A 17,712-nucleotide genomic window follows, 5' to 3' on the forward strand; every position below is an offset into this window, starting at 1 on the left:
ATCTAGCGAGCGTTCTGAATCGATCGAAACAAATAGTATTCGGACGGGGCAAGGTCTGCTCTATAAAGCGGGTGAGGCAATACTTGCCAACCACGTCATTCTAAAGAGCTTTTTAACAGGTATTGGCCTAGTGTTGTCATGATGGTATAAGACAGTTTCATGTCTGGCCTCATATTCTGCGGTTTTTCGGCCAATGCTCGCTTCAAAAGAATCAGGGCGTCTCGTTTCAGGTTACCTGTGATGGCTCATAATAGTTATGACCCTTTTGGACCCACCAACTACAGAGCCATTACCTTAGCGCCCTGGATATTTGGCATTGGTGTCGATTCGGGCTTCACATACGTTATCTTACATATTCGCCATTGATTCTTTTACGCTTTTGAAGTTAGTCAATGATTGACATACCAAACTTGGCCTTCTTTGGCGTCGATTCCCACTATTATGACTGCTGTTTGGTCTCTGGTGTGTTGTGGTGGATCCACGGTTGCGAAACAACGCAAAAACTCTTCTAGTTCTGTTCTAGTTCTGTTCTAGTTCTGTTCTAGTTCTGTTCTAGTTCTGTTCTAGTTCTGTTCTAGTTCTGTTCTAGTTCTGTTCTAGTTCTGTTCTAGTTCTGTTCTAGTTCTGTTCTAGTTCTGTTCTAGTTCTGTTCTAGTTCTGTTCTAGTTCTGTTCTAGTTCTGTTCTAGTTCTGTTCTAGTTCTGTTCTAGTTCTGTTCTAGTTCTGTTCTAGTTCTGTTCTAGTTCTGTTCTAGTTCTGTTCTAGTTCTGTTCTAGTTCTGTTCTAGTTCTGTTCTAGTTCTGTTCTAGTTCTGTTCTAGTTCTGTTCTAGTTCTGTTCTAGTTCTGTTCTAGTTCTGTTCTAGTTCTGTTCTAGTTCTGTTCTAGTTCTGTTCTAGTTCTGTTCTAGTTCTGTTCTAGTTCTGTTCTAGTTCTGTTCTAGTTCTGTTCTAGTTCTGTTCTAGTTCTGTTCTAGTTCTGTTCTAGTTCTGTTCTAGTTCTGTTCTAGTTCTGTTCTAGTTCTGTTCTAGTTCTGTTCTAGTTCTGTTCTAGTTCTGTTCTAGTTCTGTTCTAGTTCTGTTCTAGTTCTGTTCTAGTTCTGTTCTAGTTCTGTTCTAGTTCTGTTCTAGTTCTGTTCTAGTTCTGTTCTAGTTCTGTTCTAGTTCTAGTTCTAGTTCTGTTCTAGTTCTAGTTCTAGTTCTGTTCTAGTTCTGTTCTAGTTCTAGTTCTGTTCTAGTTCTAGTTCTGTTCTAGTTCTGTTCTAGTTCTGTTCTAGTTCTGTTCTAGTTCTGTTCTAGTTCTGTTCTAGTTCTGTTCTAGTTCTGTTCTAGTTCTGTTCTAGTTCTGTTCTAGTTCTGTTCTAGTTCTGTTCCAGTTCTGTTCTAGTTCTGTTCTAGTTCTGTTCTAGTTCTGTTCTAGTTCTGTTCTAGTTCTGTTCTAGTTCTGTTCTAGTTCTGTTCTAGTTCTGTTCTAGTTCTGTTCTAGTTCTGTTCTAGTTCTGTTCTAGTTCTGTTCTAGTTCTGTTCTAGTTCTGTTCTAGTTCTGTTCTAGTTCTGTTCCAGTTCTGTTCTAGTTCTGTTCTAGTTCTGTTCTAGTTCTGTTCTAGTTCTGTTCTAGTTCTGTTCTAGTTCTGTTCTAGTTCTGTTCTAGTTCTGTTCTAGTTCTGTTCTAGTTCTGTTCTAGTTCTGTTCTAGTTCTGTTCTAGTTCTGTTCTAGTTCTGTTCTAGTTCTGTTCTAGTTCTGTTCTAGTTCTGTTCTAGTTCTGTTCTAGTTCTGTTCTAGTTCTGTTCTAGTTCTGTTCTAGTTCTGTTCTAGTTCTGTTCTAGTTCTGTTCTAGTTCTGTTCTAGTTCTGTTCTAGTTCTGTTCTAGTTCTGTTCTAGTTCTGTTCTAGTTCTGTTCTAGTTCTGTTCTAGTTCTGTTCTAGTTCTGTTCTAGTTCTGTTCTAGTTCTGTTCTAGTTCTGTTCTAGTTCTGTTCTAGTTCTGTTCTAGTTCTGTTCTAGTTCTGTTCTAGTTCTGTTCTAGTTCTGTTCTAGTTCTGTTCTAGTTCTAGTTCTGTTCTAGTTCTGTTCTAGTTCTGTTCTAGTTCTGTTCTAGTTCTGTTCTAGTTCTGTTCTAGTTCTGTTCTAGTTCTGTTCTAGTTCTGTTCTAGTTCTGTTCTAGTTCTGTTCTAGTTCTGTTCTAGTTCTGTTCTAGTTCTGTTCTAGTTCTGTTCTAGTTCTGTTCTAGTTCTGTTCTAGTTCTGTTCTAGTTCTGTTCTAGTTCTGTTCTAGTTCTGTTCTAGTTCTGTTCTAGTTCTGTTCTAGTTCTGTTCTAGTTCTGTTCTAGTTCTGTTCTAGTTCTGTTCTAGTTCTGTTCTAGTTCTGTTCTAGTTCTGTTCTAGTTCTGTTCTAGTTCTGTTCTAGTTCTGTTCTAGTTCTGTTCTAGTTCTGTTCTAGTTCTGTTCTAGTTCTGTTCTAGTTCTGTTCTAGTTCTGTTATAGTTCTGTTCTAGTTCTAGTTCTGTTCTGTTCTAGTTCTGTTCTAGTTTTGAATGCAAATTAACTACATTTTTAAGCATTACCAACATCTAATAAAATATTTCCCTTTGAAACCACACATTTTGATGATTATGATTCTTTGCATTAAAACTAATTTTAACACTGCCACCTTAAAATCACTGAACCCCAAAACTTTCTCAAACTTTGCTGACCTTTGTAAAAGTTTTAAATTAAATTTTGAAAATTTTAGCAAAAAAAAAAAGAAGTAAAAAATACATAAGAGAATGAATGAATGAATAAATAAAATATTACAATCAATATAAGCAATTTTTTTCCCCAAAATATTTAGTTTTTGGTCTAAATAATAACAACAACAACAAAAATAACATAAGATTAAAACAAACATCAAATTAGCAATACTGAAAAGATTTTTATACTTTTTTATAGAACAAAAAAAGCGGAAAGAAAAACAATTTTAATATAAAACAAATGCAAATATTTTGAATATTGAAAAATAAAAAAAAAATAACATAAACACACGAAAGAAATCTACATAAATGTAAAATGATGTTTATAATTTTTCCGAAAATTGTAAGGAAATCTCTATAGAAATGGTAGATTTATAGTTCAATTTAAAAAGGTCTCATGGAATTCCGAGGAATATCTTCTTTATACAATCTTGGAATACTCTACTACTGAATTAAGCCAAAATTAAAGGGCAAATTACACTACAAGATCAGTAGAATCTCAAACGTGTTTTTTTATTAAAGGAAAAAAGTGTTAGCCTGTCGAAACTGCTTTTTAACATCTCATCAACATCTTTTCTGATACGCTCCCCATTCACAAAAGCTGTATTGCATCCAAATATGAACCAATCGCTTAAAAATAATGCTGGGTACAGCTTCTCAAAACTCAATTCAACAATTTAGCACAAAAGAAACTTGTTTAACACGATTGTGAGAGCTCAACATTCACAATAGCTCATTCACACGACTACTGTGAATGAGTCAATCTTATATTCGCTATAAAAACCTTAAAATTGAATTTGATTTTCAATTTCGTTTCATATCTCAACAATTGTTGTTTTGTACTAAATGGAATCAAGCTTTCAACAAGACTAAAAGCCAATGAAAGAATTATAAATTAAAAGGAAGAATAGTGATCAAAAAACATGTTATACACAAATATGAGATCTATTTAAATGAATTATAAACAAAAGCTACTAAATACTATCTAATTTTTATTCTTTAAATAAACATCTCAAATAATTTATAAACAAAACAAAGAAAACATTTGAAATGCACAAATTGTATTAAAAAAACCGAGAATTTTTTTTAAATATAAACAAAGTTTATAAAAAAACCAAAAAATTTATAAAAAAAAAATAAAATAAAAAGATCTAAAAACTACCTCAAATTTTGCAAACAAAACTTAAGAATGAAAACAAAAATAAACAAAATGTTAAGAAGGAAAAATAAAACTTTAAAACAACAAATTAACAAATTAACAGTTACAAACAAAAACAACATGGGAATATAAAATAAAACATTTTTACTAGAATTTACCGGAAAATAAAATAAACTTCCCCTCCCCCTTTTTGTGTATGAAAAAGAAAAACCAAATTTCTTACGATTTATAAACTGAAAAAAATAAAATAAAAAATAACAACCAAAAAAAACATAAAATATGTAGAAAGTGTATTAATTTTTAGTCTTAAATGTATTTAAAAATTTATAATAAATCATATTTAATAATAAAAAAATAGTAATTTACAAAAAAAATAAGAATAAATGTGTATGTAGTAATCCATGAAAAAAAGCAAAAAAAAAAATATATATAAATCCTTATAATAAATTATAAACTTATGATAAAAACAAAATTATAACAACAATATTCATTTATAAATTTATTTAATATGAAACAACAACAAAACATATAAATAAACATGATCATTAAGGATCACTTGTAAATTTATTGTAAATTAAATTGTGTTTTATTTGCCAAAGATGTTAGAAGACGAACAGAACTAGAACAGAACTAGAACAGAACTAGAACAGAACTAGAACAGAACTAGAACAGAACTAGAACAGAACTAGAACAGAACTAGAACTAGAACAGAACTAGAACAGAACTAGAACAGAACTAGAACTAGAACAGAACTAGAACAGAACTAGAACAGAACTAGAACAGAACTAGAACAGAACTAGAACAGAACTAGAACAGAACTAGAACAGAACTAGAACAGAACTAGAACAGAACTAGAACAGAACTAGAACAGAACTAGAACAGAACTAGAACAGAACTAGAACAGAACTAGAACAGAACTAGAACAGAACTAGAACAGAACTAGAACAGAACTAGAACAGAACTAGAACAGAACTAGAACAGAACTAGAACAGAACTAGAACAGAACTAGAACAGAACTAGAACAGAACTAGAACAGAACTAGAACAGAACTAGAACAGAACTAGAACAGAACTAGAACAGAACTAGAACAGAACTAGAACAGAACTAGAACAGAACTAGAACAGAACTAGAACAGAACTAGAACAGAACTAGAACAGAACTAGAACAGAACTAGAACAGAACTAGAACTAGAACTAGAACAGAACTAGAACAGAACTAGAACAGAACTAGAACAGAACTAGAACAGAACTAGAACAGAACTAGAACAGAACTAGAACAGAACTAGAACAGAACTAGAACAGAACTAGAACAGAACTAGAACAGAACTAGAACAGAACTAGAACAGAACTAGAACAGAACTAGAACAGAACTAGAACAGAACTAGAACAGAACTAGAACAGAACTAGAACAGAACTAGAACAGAACTAGAACAGAACTAGAACAGAACTAGAACAGAACTAGAACTAGAACAGAACTAGAACAGAACTAGAACTAGAACAGAACTAGAACAGAACTAGAACTAGAACAGAACTAGAACAGAACTAGAACAGAACTAGAACAGAACTAGAACAGAACTAGAACAGAACTAGAACAGAACTAGAACAGAACTAGAACAGAACTAGAACAGAACTAGAACAGAACTAGAACAGAACTAGAACAGAACTAGAACAGAACTAGAACAGAACTAGAACAGAACTAGAACAGAACTAGAACAGAACTAGAACAGAACTAGAACAGAACTAGAACAGAACTAGAACAGAACTAGAACAGAACTAGAACAGAACTAGAACAGAACTAGAACAGAACTAGAACAGAACTTGAACAGAACTAGAACAGAACTAGAACAGAACTAGAACAGAACTAGAACAGAACTAGAACAGAACTAGAACAGAACTAGAACAGAACTAGAACAGAACTAGAACAGAACTAGAACAGAACTAGAACAGAACTAGAACAGAACTAGAACAGAACTAGAACAGAACTAGAACAGAACTAGAACAGAACTAGAACAGAACTAGAACAGAACTAGAACAGAACTAGAACAGAACTAGAACAGAACTAGAACAGAACTAGAACAGAACTAGAACAGAACTAGAACAGAACTAGAACAGAACTAGAACAGAACTAGAACAGAACTAGAACAGAACTAGAACAGAACTAGAACAGAACTAGAACAGAACTAGAACAGAACTAGAACAGAACTAGAACAGAACTAGAACAGAACTAGAACAGAACTAGAACAGAACTAGAACAGAACTAGAACAGAACTAGAACAGAACTAGAACAGAACTAGAACAGAACTAGAACAGAACTAGAACAGAACTAGAACAGAACTAGAACAGAACTAGAACAGAACTAGAACAGAACTAGAACAGAACTAGAACAGAACTAGAACAGAACTAGAACAGAACTAGAACAGAACTAGAACAGAACTAGAACAGAACTAGAACAGAACTAGAACAGAACTAGAACAGAACTAGAACAGAACTAGAACAGAACTAGAACAGAACTAGAACAGAACTAGAACAGAACTAGAACAGAACTAGAACAGAACTAGAACAGAACTAGAACAGAACTAGAACAGAACTAGAACAGAACTAGAACAGAACTAGAACAGAACTAGAACAGAACTAGAACAGAACTAGAACAGAACTAGAACAGAACTAGAACAGAACTAGAACAGAACTAGAACAGAACTAGAACAGAACTAGAACAGAACTAGAACAGAACTAGAACAGAACTAGAACAGAACTAGAACAGAACTAGAACAGAACTAGAACAGAACTAGAACAGAACTAGAACAGAACTAGAACAGAACTAGAACAGAACTAGAACAGAACTAGAACAGAACTAGAACAGAACTAGAACAGAACTAGAACAGAACTAGAACAGAACTAGAACAGAACTAGAACAGAACTAGAACAGAACTAGAACAGAACTAGAACAATTGAAATTGAGAAATCGAATTTAATATTCAGAAAATAAAAATTGAAATTTAGGTCTTTATGTAGTCGGATTAGCTTCAATCGAAGCTTAAGATAGACCTTTGACTCCATGAGAGAAAGGATTAAAGTTGCAAGATTTTACTAAAACCTTTAGAATAAGAAATATACTATTTCACAAAGTTCGTCACAGACAGTATGTTATACGAGGACAGGTCAATAAGTCTATGCCTTTTTTTGAATTTCCCGCCTCTTAACAGAACAGTGCTCTTGCACAAAGTCATCTGTCAGTTGACAGTTTTAACAAGCTGGGTCATTTAGTTTGTGTTTGACAGCCATTGATAGCAAACTACCGCGAGACTGAAGAAGAAAATGGAAAAAACCATTACTCAAACCAAAGCTATGCTTGATAAATACTATAGAAACTCTGAACCATCAATTTCAATGGTAAAAATATGGTTTATTGAATTTCGTTGTGACCGTACAAGCTGGGATAATGTGAAACGTTCTGGACGCCCAGTTAAGGTATATACAGCTGAAATAAATTAAAAAAAACTACGATATGGTGTTGGACGATGGGAGATTGAAAGTGCGAGAGATTGTGGAAGCCATAGGCATCTCAAATGACTCAGTGGTTTCAGTTTTGAAGGATCACTTCCATCAGAATTGACCACAAACGCGATAGTATGACAACTTCGCAGAAATGTTTGGCCGCAATATGGACAAGTTTTTGTGTTGTTTCGTAACCGTGGATCCACCACAACATACCAGAGACCAAACAGCAGTCAAAATAGTGGGAATCGACGCCAAAGAAGGCCAAGTTTAGTATGTCAATCATTGACTAACTTCAAAAACGTAAAAGAATCAATGGCGAATATGTAAGAGATCGCATGTGAAGCCCGAATCGAATGCAATGTCAAATATCCAAATATCTAAGGTAATGCTCTGTAATTGGTGGGTCCAAAAGGGTCATAACTATTATGAGCTGCTGAAATCTGACCACACCATCACAGACAAACTGTACCGAACGCAACTGATCAGTTTCAAACGAGAATTGGCCGAAAAACGTCCAGTATATTCGGCCAGATATGAAACTGTAATATTCCGTCATGACAACGCTCGGTCACATGTTGAAATGCTTGTTAAAAACTATTTAAAAAAAAGTAGTTGGATTGTGCCCGCTCCGATTACTATTTGTTGCGATCAATGCGGAACTCTATCTCTGGTATAAGCTTCACTTTGGACAGAGTATTCGAAATTCGCTTGATTCATTCTTCGATTCAAAAGATGACCAATTCTTTTGGCTCGGAATCCATGTTTCCAGAAAGATGGGAAAAGCTCATAGCATATTGTACAAATGTTACAAAATAAAAGCATTTTTAAGTCATATTCCTCAAAATCATTATTCAATTCAGTTTCTTTGCTGGCTATATTAAAAACATAACTACTGGTGCTATCATAGCTTATCAGCAAAAAAAAAAAATGTGTTATACGCCAAACATTTTGTACTTCCTAATCAAAATTCAAACATCACGTGCTTCCCCCACTTTAATCAATCTACACAGATTAATGTTAATTACAGTTAACTCTATTAACAAATACATTTGGTAATATTATGTAGAGCAGCTACGAAAACATATTTATAAATAAAATTATCAGTTGAATTAAACTTAACGTTCAAGTGATCAAGTTGGGGGTATCTAAACCCCCTTCTTGACGCTTTTTCAAACAAACATACATAATTGAAATGAAGTGTAAATGTTATTTATTATTATTATTTGAGTTGTTCTTCAATGACCAATTGTTATTGCCAGCATTTAATCTTATCTTGACAACAGCTTTTAAATACACCTGACGACATTGACTTCGTCATGTGTTGTGTCTATCATATGGTTTAATTTAAAGTAATGTTTTTTTTTAGATAATAGATCATATGGTTTCTTAAGTTTGATAGCACAATTATTAGTAAATACTGTAGTCTAGTGATCGTGGGCTTCCCTATTTGCATTGTAAGACGTCAGTATTGAAATACTTATGCTGCGCTAAAGATCTCCAGCTGATAAATAAAAGTTGGTTAAATAAAAGAATTTGTTTTGATTAATATATGGAAAATTTGCTTTATACAACTAAATTTGGAATTTGATTTAGAGTTAAAGACTTCAAAATATCGTTTATCTCAAACTGACGAGACCGAAAATAATGAAAATAAACAAAGTCACATTGGTCATGTCTTCAAAACCTCATCGTCAAAGCGTACAATCCCCATAATAATAATAATAAATCCAAATCATCGTCAGGTTTTCCAAACAAGTGTCGCAATGAAAGCATCAATAAAATATTCACTGTTATTCACTACATATTCTCACCCGACAACAAAAGATATCCCATTATCGCCTAGAGATTACTACTGCCGCTCACTTGTTTGACATAGTTGTCTACGATTTCCTATAGACTGGGCTATAGATACGCCAACGTCTAGGAATCTCAAGACATGATCGATCTGTCATTCAAGGCGCATCAAAATCAAATATTCCTTATATCTATTTTTACAGATGACAAGACAAATAAAATGTTTATATTACTGTCTTTCACTTTATCGTGAACAATTTCGAAGACACTTGTTGAAAATGTTTGTCGACACTTGTTGAAAATGTTGAAATGTATTGTCGTCTATTGTAAACGTTGTGGACGATGAGATGACTGACGACGTCATATTAAGTGACAGATCTCTTTCATATAAACTGTTAGAATTCGAACCATCCCTCACCCCTGATGAACCAATCTCGGCACCAGTTCTATCGGTCGGTTCCCTTTTCTCTATGAATATTGTCGTCTATTGTAAACGTTGTGGACGACGACGAGATGACTGACGACGTCATATTAAGTGACAGATCTCTTTCATATAAACTGTTAGAATTCGAACTATTCCTCACCCCTGATGAACCAATCTCGGCACCAGTTCTATCGGTCGGTTTCCTTTTCTCTAGGGTATTTACATGTTATCTTCATTATTGATGCACTGCTTAGATGAATGATTAGGATTATGGATATTATGTATACTTGATGGACTTACTGCATCCACTTCAAAGTGAAATTTAAACTTGACAATACCTCTACAAAATGTTTAAATTGTATATCAATCGTAAAATGTTTGCAAAATTTTAAAAAGTACATTTTTTCTATTTAATATACAAAATTTTATAAATTAGTAAGAAAGTACTTTTTTACAAATAAAAAAAATGTTTACAATTTTATTAAAAACATTTAAAATAAAGCTTATTTTGTTTTATATTTTTCATAAATTCGAAAATTTTGAATTGTTTTGAAAATTTTTAAAAAGTACTTTTTTTACTACTATTTGAAAATGTTTAATTTTAGTGTTTTTCTTGCTAAAGTTTAAAAGTTTAAAATTTATAAAATTTTAGCAAAATTTAAAAAAGTACTTTTCTACTACTATTTTAAAATTTCATCAGCTTTAGCCTTTGTTTTTTTTTACAAAAATTGGTATACTTTTGAAAATTTATAAAAAGTACTTTTTCTACTACTATTTTCAAATTTTAAATTTTAGTTTTAAATTTTTTTTTTTGTCAAAATAAGTTTTCAATTTATAAAATGTTTGCCATTATTTTAAAAACTACATACTTAAAAAAGTACTTTTTACTACTATATAATTTTCAGCCAAAATATTTTAATACAAGCTTGTTTTGTTGTTTTTACATAAATTCTAATAAAATGTTTAATGGTTTTGAACAATTTTTAAAAGTACCTTTTCTACTACTATTATAAAATTTTAATTTTTGTCTAAATATTAAAAAATTATTATATTTTCATAAAAATTTTTAAATTTTTAAAAAAAGAAATTAAAATTTAAAATGCCAGTTTATACTACTATTTAATTTTATAGTGAAAATATTTAAATACAAATGTTTAATTATTTTGACAAATTTTAAAAAGTAAATATTTTACTACATTTTTTAGATATTAAATTTCAGTGTTGTTGTCAAACTATAAGGAAATATTTTTATATAAATTTTAAAAATTATAAACATTTTTGGAAAATTTTGAAAAGTACTTTTCTACTACTTTTAAAGATGTTAACATTTTTAACCAAAATAACTATGTGGCAAGTGTGGCGGCTAGGAACTTGTTTAGACTCTTTGAGTCTTGTACGAGGTAGGTCTAATTGATCAGACTAGTATCCCTACATGGATATCGGAACATAGGGTAACGACTTTAGACTTCGGAATTTCAAATTAATTATGTTATTACTAATTAGGGACGAGTGAATTGAAGCTGTACAACTGTTTGAAGACGCTTTTTTTCTACTACTATTTTGAAATATAAAATTTGATTATTTTTAGTATAAAAAATTAAAAGAAATTTTTTTTTCATTTGAATTAAGTTATTACTATTTAATATTATATAATTTTTAGCCAAAAGAAAATAATATAATATAGATAAAGGGTTTTGAATATAGACCCTCGATAAATTTCAAAATTTTGAATTGTTTTAAAAAAAATTTTATAAAGTACTTTTTCTACTACTATTTTAAAATTTGAAATTTTAATATTTTTTTTTCTTAAAATATTAAAGTTTTATATATTTTTAAACAAATTTTAATAATTATAAAATTTTTGGAAAAATTAAAAAAAGTAGTAGTAGTAGTTTTTAGTCAAAATATTTAAATAATAGCTGGTTTTGTTACATAATTTTCATAAATTCTAAAATTTTTAGTTGTTTTGAAAAATTTTAAAAAGTACTTTTTCTACTACTATTTTAAAATTTTAAATTTTAGTGTTATTTAAAAAAAAAATACTAAAAATTTTAAATTTTAGTGTTATTTAAAAAAAACTAAAAAAACATTTTATATATTTTTGAAATTTATAAAATGTTTGCCAAATTAAAAAATATAGTACTTTTCTACTACTATTTTAATTATTATAATTTTTTTCAAAATATTTAAATAAAAGCTTGTTTTGTTAAATATTTTACATAAATTCAAAAATTTTGAATGGTTTTGAAAAATTTTAATAACTACCTTTTCTACTACTATTTTAAAATTTGAAAATAAAGTTTTTTTTTCTTAAAATACCTATTAAACTAAATTTTGAAATTTATAAAACTTGTTTCAAATTAAAAAAAAAACTACTATTTTAATTATTTTAAATTTAGTCAAATTATTTACAATAAAAGATTGTTTTGTTAAATATTATTCATAAATTTAAAATTTTTAATTGTTTTGAAAAATTTTTTCTCTACTACTTTTTTGAAATTTTTAATTTTAGTGTTATTTTCATAAAATAAATAAATAAATTTTGAAATTTATAATTGTTTTTCCCAATTGAAAAGAAAGTACTTTTCTACTACTATTTCAATTATTATAATTTTTAGTTGACATATTTTTAAAAAAAAAAGCTTGCTTAGTTAAATATTTTCCATAAATTCTAAAATTTTGAATTGTTTTGAAAAATTTTAATAAGTATTTTTTCTACTCCTTTTTTCCATTTGAAATTTTTGTATTTTTTTTTCAAAATATTAAAAATTTATTATAGTTTTACATAAATTATGAAATATAAATATTTTTTGCAAATTTTAAAAAAGTACTTTTTCTACTACTAATTCTAGTTTTATAATTTTTGAGCAAAATATTAAAAAACAACCTTATGTTTTTTTAAATGTTTATGTAAATGCAATTCGTTCTCAAATTTAGATTTTGTAAACTAAAACTTTTAAAATGTTATTCAAATCCAAAAGTGCTTTCAAAAACACATCATTTATTCCCAGCATTTTAAGAAATCCTCACTGTTGTTCAAACTAAATAAGAAATTAAGCCCTAGTTTCCCAATCTCGGTTTATTTATAAAGAATTCTTGATGTATGAAACTTTTTTAAAAAAAAAATTCTTAGCAAAAGTACTTTTTCTACTCCTTTTTTCCCTTTGAAATTTTTGTATTTTTTTTTGTCAAAATTTTAAGAAATCCTCAAACTAAATAAGAAATTAAGCCCTGGTTTCCCAATGTCGGGTTATTTATAAAAAAATCTTGATGTATGAAACTTTTTTTAAAAAAAATTCTTAGCAATTCGTGCTTAGATTAACAATTATACGAAAAGCTTAATTAATTTTGAAAAATAAAGTCGTTCAAACATTAAAAATTTCATTAAATCTTAAATAAATTATTCCAAAAATTAGGTTAACAAAGCCTAAATTTACTTTAAATACGAAAACATGCTTTAGTTGTTGCTTTTAATTATTAATATAACAGATTAAAGCATGATAAGTCTCTGTGTCTGACCCTTACCAAAGACCCCAACGTACCCAAATGTGTTAATAGAAACATATGTTTTTGGAGGTTTCCATTACCCTGTGAATGCCCTCTAACAACACGAAGAAGAATTCTGACAAGAGGCGAAACATTTGAACCAAAAATTCTACACACAACGTGCAATTTAAAAAGAAAAACATAAATAGTAAATTAAACATTAAATTAGAAATAAATTTATTAACGAATACTAAAAAGACAATAAATTAATTTAACGTAAAGATGTCATTTGCCGCACGTCTTTTAAGATTAACAACACCAGCGGCCGGTTTACAACGTTATGCAACCCGGCCTTTGGCACGCAGCATCAATAGCTTAACATGGAAAAGAAATTGGAATTTGAATGGTAAATATATAAAAACATACCAACCTACATACAAAGATATGTATTTTTAATAAAATAACTACAATATTTATCTATTGTTTAGGCGTTAATTATGTGCGCCACTTATCGGCCGAGGCAGGCAGCCATAATGTCACACAAACTGAAAAGCCCTTGGGTTCTCCCGACAAACATGAATTCCAAGCAGAAACTAGAATGCTTTTAGACATAGTAGCACGTTCTTTGTATTCCGAAAATGAAGTATTCGTGCGAGAATTAATTTCAAATGCCAGTGATGCTTTGGAAAAATTCCGCTACACCATACACACAGCCGGCGAACAGGAAAAGGACTATGAAGCCACTGATCGTGCTTTGGAAATACAAATTGCCACCGATAAACAGGGCATGCAGTTGACCATACAAGACACTGGTATCGGTATGACACGCGAAGAATTGGTTAACAATTTGGGTACCATAGCACGCAGTGGTTCAAAGAAATTCTTGGAACAAATTAAAGAAAAGGGAGCGGCCGCCGAGAATTCCTCAAATATTATTGGTCAATTTGGTGTGGGTTTCTATTCGGCCTTTATGGTGGCCGATAAGGTAGAGGTATTCACACGTTCCTCCAAAACCAATTCACCCGGTCTTTGTTGGTCCACTGATGGCTCTGGTAGTTATGAGATTCAAGAAGCTGAGGGTGTTGCTCATGGCACCAAGATTGTGATACATCTTAAGCCCGAGTGTCGTGAATATGCCGATGAGGATCGTATTAAATCGGTGATTAAAAAGTACAGCAATTTTGTGGGCTCTCCCATTTATTTGAATGGTCAACGGGCCAATGATATCCAACCATTGTGGCTGATGGAACCTAAGGAAGTTAGCCAAGAGCAACATGATGAATTTTATCGTTTCATTGGCAATACCTTTGATACGCCACGTTTTGTGTTGCATTATAAGGTAAGAATATTCAAAAATTGCAATATATTTTTCATAAAATCTAAAGTTTTTAATACGTTTCAATAAATTTAAGAATTACTTTTTTACTACTATTTTTAAAATGAAATTTTTTTGAATTTAGAAATTTTTAAAATTTTTAATAAATTTAAAAAAAGTACTTTATCTACTACTATTTTAAAATTTAAAATTTTAGTGTTTTTTGCCAAAATATTAAATTAAATTTTTATGTTTTGGATAAAAATTTTGAAATTTATAAAATTTCAAAAAGTACTTTTATGAAATTTAAAATTTTAGTATTTTTTTTTTAAATATTTAAAAGAAATTTTAATATACCTATTGGATAAAAATTTTGAAATTTATAAAAATTTTGTAAAATTTCAAAAAGTACTTTTCTACTACTATTTAAAATTTTATTATTTTTAGCCAAAATACTTAAATATAAGCATGTTTTGTTATATGCTTTACATAAATTCTAAAATTTTTAATATTTTTGCAAAATTTAAAGAAGTACTTTTTCTACTACTTTTTTGAAATTTAAAATTAAAGTGTTTTTTGCCAAAATATTAAATTAAATTTTTATGTTTTGGATATAAATTTTGATATTTATCAAAATTTTGTGAAATTTCAAAAAGTACTTTTCTACTACTATTTAAAATTTTTAATTTTTAGCCAAAATAATTAAATGAAAGCTTGTTTTGTTGTATTTTTTACATAAATTAAAAAATTTTAATATTTTTAAAGAAGTACTTTTTCTTGAAATTGAAGTGTTTTTTGTCAAAATATTAAAAGAAATTTTAATATTCTGGATATAAATTTTGATATTTATAAAAATTTTGTGAAATTTCAAAAAGTACTTATCTACTACTTTTTAAAATTTTTTAATTTTTAGCCAAAATACTTAAATGCAAGCTTGTTTTGTTGTATTTTTTACATAAATTAAAAAAATTTTAATATTTTTGCAAAATTTAAAGAAGTACTTTTTCTACTACTTTTTTGAAATTTAAAATTAAAGTGTTTTTTGCCAAAATATTAAATTAAATTTTTATGTTTTGGATATAAATTTTGAAATTTATAAAAATTTTGTAAAATTTCAAAAAGTACTTTTCTACTACTATTTAAAATTTTATTATTTTTAGCCAAAATACTTAAATATAAGCATGTTTTGTTGTATGCTTTACATAAATTCTAAAATTTTTAATATTTTTGCAAAATTTAAAGAAGTACTTTTTCTACTACTTTTTTGAAATTTAAAATTAAAGTGTTTTTTGCCAAAATATTAAATTAAATTTTTATGTTTTGGATATAAATTTTGATATTTATCAAAATTTTGTGAAATTTCAAAAAGTACTTTTCTACTACTATTTAAAATTTTTAATTTTTAGCCAAAATAATTAAATGAAAGCTTGTTTTGTTGTATTTTTTACATAAATTAAAAAATTTTAATATTTTTGCAAAATTTAAAGAAGTACTTTTTCTTGAAATTGAAGTGATTTTTGTCAAAATATTAAAAGAAATTTTAATATTCTGGATATAAATTTTGATATTTATAAAAATTTTGTGAAACTTATCTACTACTTTTTAAAATTTTTTAATTTTTAGCCAAAATACTTAAATGTAAGCTTGTTTTGTTGTATGCTTTACTTAAATTCTAATAGTTTTAATATTTTTGCAAAATTTAAAAAAAGTACTTTTTCTACTACTATTTTCAAATTTTAAATTTAAGAGTTTTTTGTCAAAATATTAAAATATGATTATAATGTTATATATATTTTCAAATTTTAGCAAAATTTAAAAAAGGCTATTTTCTACTACTATATTAAAATGTTTAATATTTATCTACTAATATCTACTAATATTTTTTAATGTTCTAAAATCTTCTTTTTAGACTGATGTACCCCTTAGCATACGTGCTTTGCTTTACTTCCCCGAGGGCAAACCCGGTTTATTCGATATGACACGCGATGGTGATGTGGGTGTGGCCTTGTATACACGCAAAGTTTTGATACAATCGAAAACAGCCAATCTAGTGCCCAAATGGTTAAGATTTGTTAAGGGAGTAGTCGATTCAGAGGATATACCACTCAATTTAAGCAGAGAGCTTTTGCAAAATAGTGCTTTAATCAGGTGATTTAGACAAAAATCTAAAATTTGTTATTTAACCAGCTGTAACCAACTTATTATTATGGACTTTTAGGAAATTGTCTGATGTGTTAACCAGCCGCATTTTGCGCTTCCTATTGGACAAAGCCAATAAACAACCCGCTGAATATGAAGCCTTCTACAAAGACTATGGCCTATTCCTTAAAGAGGGCATTGTTACATCCCAAGATCAGACAGAAAAGGAAAATATTGCCAAGTTGTTGCGTTTCGAGTCATCCAAAACCCCAGAGGGCCAACGTATCTCTTTGGAGGCCTACTGTGCTAATGTGGGCGAACAGAAAGATGTTTACTATTTGGCAGCACCTAATCGCGTTCTGGCCGAATCGTCTCCCTACTATGAGGGCCTAAAGAAACGCGATGTTGAAGTGTTATTCTGTTACGATCCCTATGATGAATTGGTTTTAATGCAATTGGGCATGTTCAAAAGCAAAAACTTGGTGTCGGTGGAAAAGGAAATGCGTCAGGGTACAGGCGGTGATGAGGTCAACGACTATGGCGAGGGCAGTTTGTTGAGATCACAAGTCGATGAACTATTACCCTGGATTCAAGGAAAACTAGCCGGTAAGGTAGCCAATGTACGTGTGACCACCAAACTTGATACACATCCCTGTGTAGTGACGGTAGAGGAAATGGCTGCCGCCAGACATTTTATACGCACACAAAGTCACCAGCTGCCCGAAGAAAATCGTTATGCTCTGCTGCAGCCTCAGTTGGAAATTAACCCAAAGTAAGTCAAACATATATTTTTGTCTTTTTAAGATTTACAGAACCTTTTTTTAGTAGTAGTTGCTTAAAATTGTTTTCTTTCATTTTGCTTTTTATTCTTTTTATATCATTTTAGACATGAAATTATTAAAAAATTAAACAACTTACGTGCCACTGATGTTGAATTGGCTGATTTGCTGGTGCAGCAATTGTTTGTCAATGCCATGGTGGGTGCTGGTTTGGCTGAAGATCCTCGTACTCTATTGACCAACATGAATGCTTTGTTGACCAAGGCTTTGGAAAAGTACTAATATAGAAATGCTAGCTATTCCAAATGATTCACTGTATATTTTAAGTTTGTTAATAAATTAATAATAATAATAAAACAAAAACAATATAAAAACACAAGATTTGGAATAATTTT

At 29.6% G+C, this 17,712-nt stretch overlaps 1 protein-coding gene across 1 annotated transcript; it reads left to right on the forward strand.

The window, feature by feature from the left end:
• The first annotated feature begins 13,251 nt into the window (after positions 1–13,251).
• On the forward strand, positions 13,252–17,691 carry Trap1 (TNF receptor associated protein 1). The gene is made up of 5 exons (XM_065511755.1): positions 13,252–13,490; positions 13,573–14,423; positions 16,309–16,547; positions 16,618–17,310; positions 17,425–17,691. Exons 1-5 carry the CDS (start codon positions 13,367–13,369, stop codon positions 17,597–17,599), a joined length of 2,082 nt encoding a protein of 693 aa, XP_065367827.1. The 5' UTR covers positions 13,252–13,366; the 3' UTR covers positions 17,600–17,691.
• The last annotated feature ends 21 nt before the right edge of the window (positions 17,692–17,712 follow it).

Source organism: Calliphora vicina, chromosome 5, assembly GCF_958450345.1.
Source record: "Calliphora vicina chromosome 5, idCalVici1.1, whole genome shotgun sequence".
NCBI lineage: Eukaryota > Metazoa > Arthropoda > Insecta > Diptera > Calliphoridae > Calliphora > Calliphora vicina.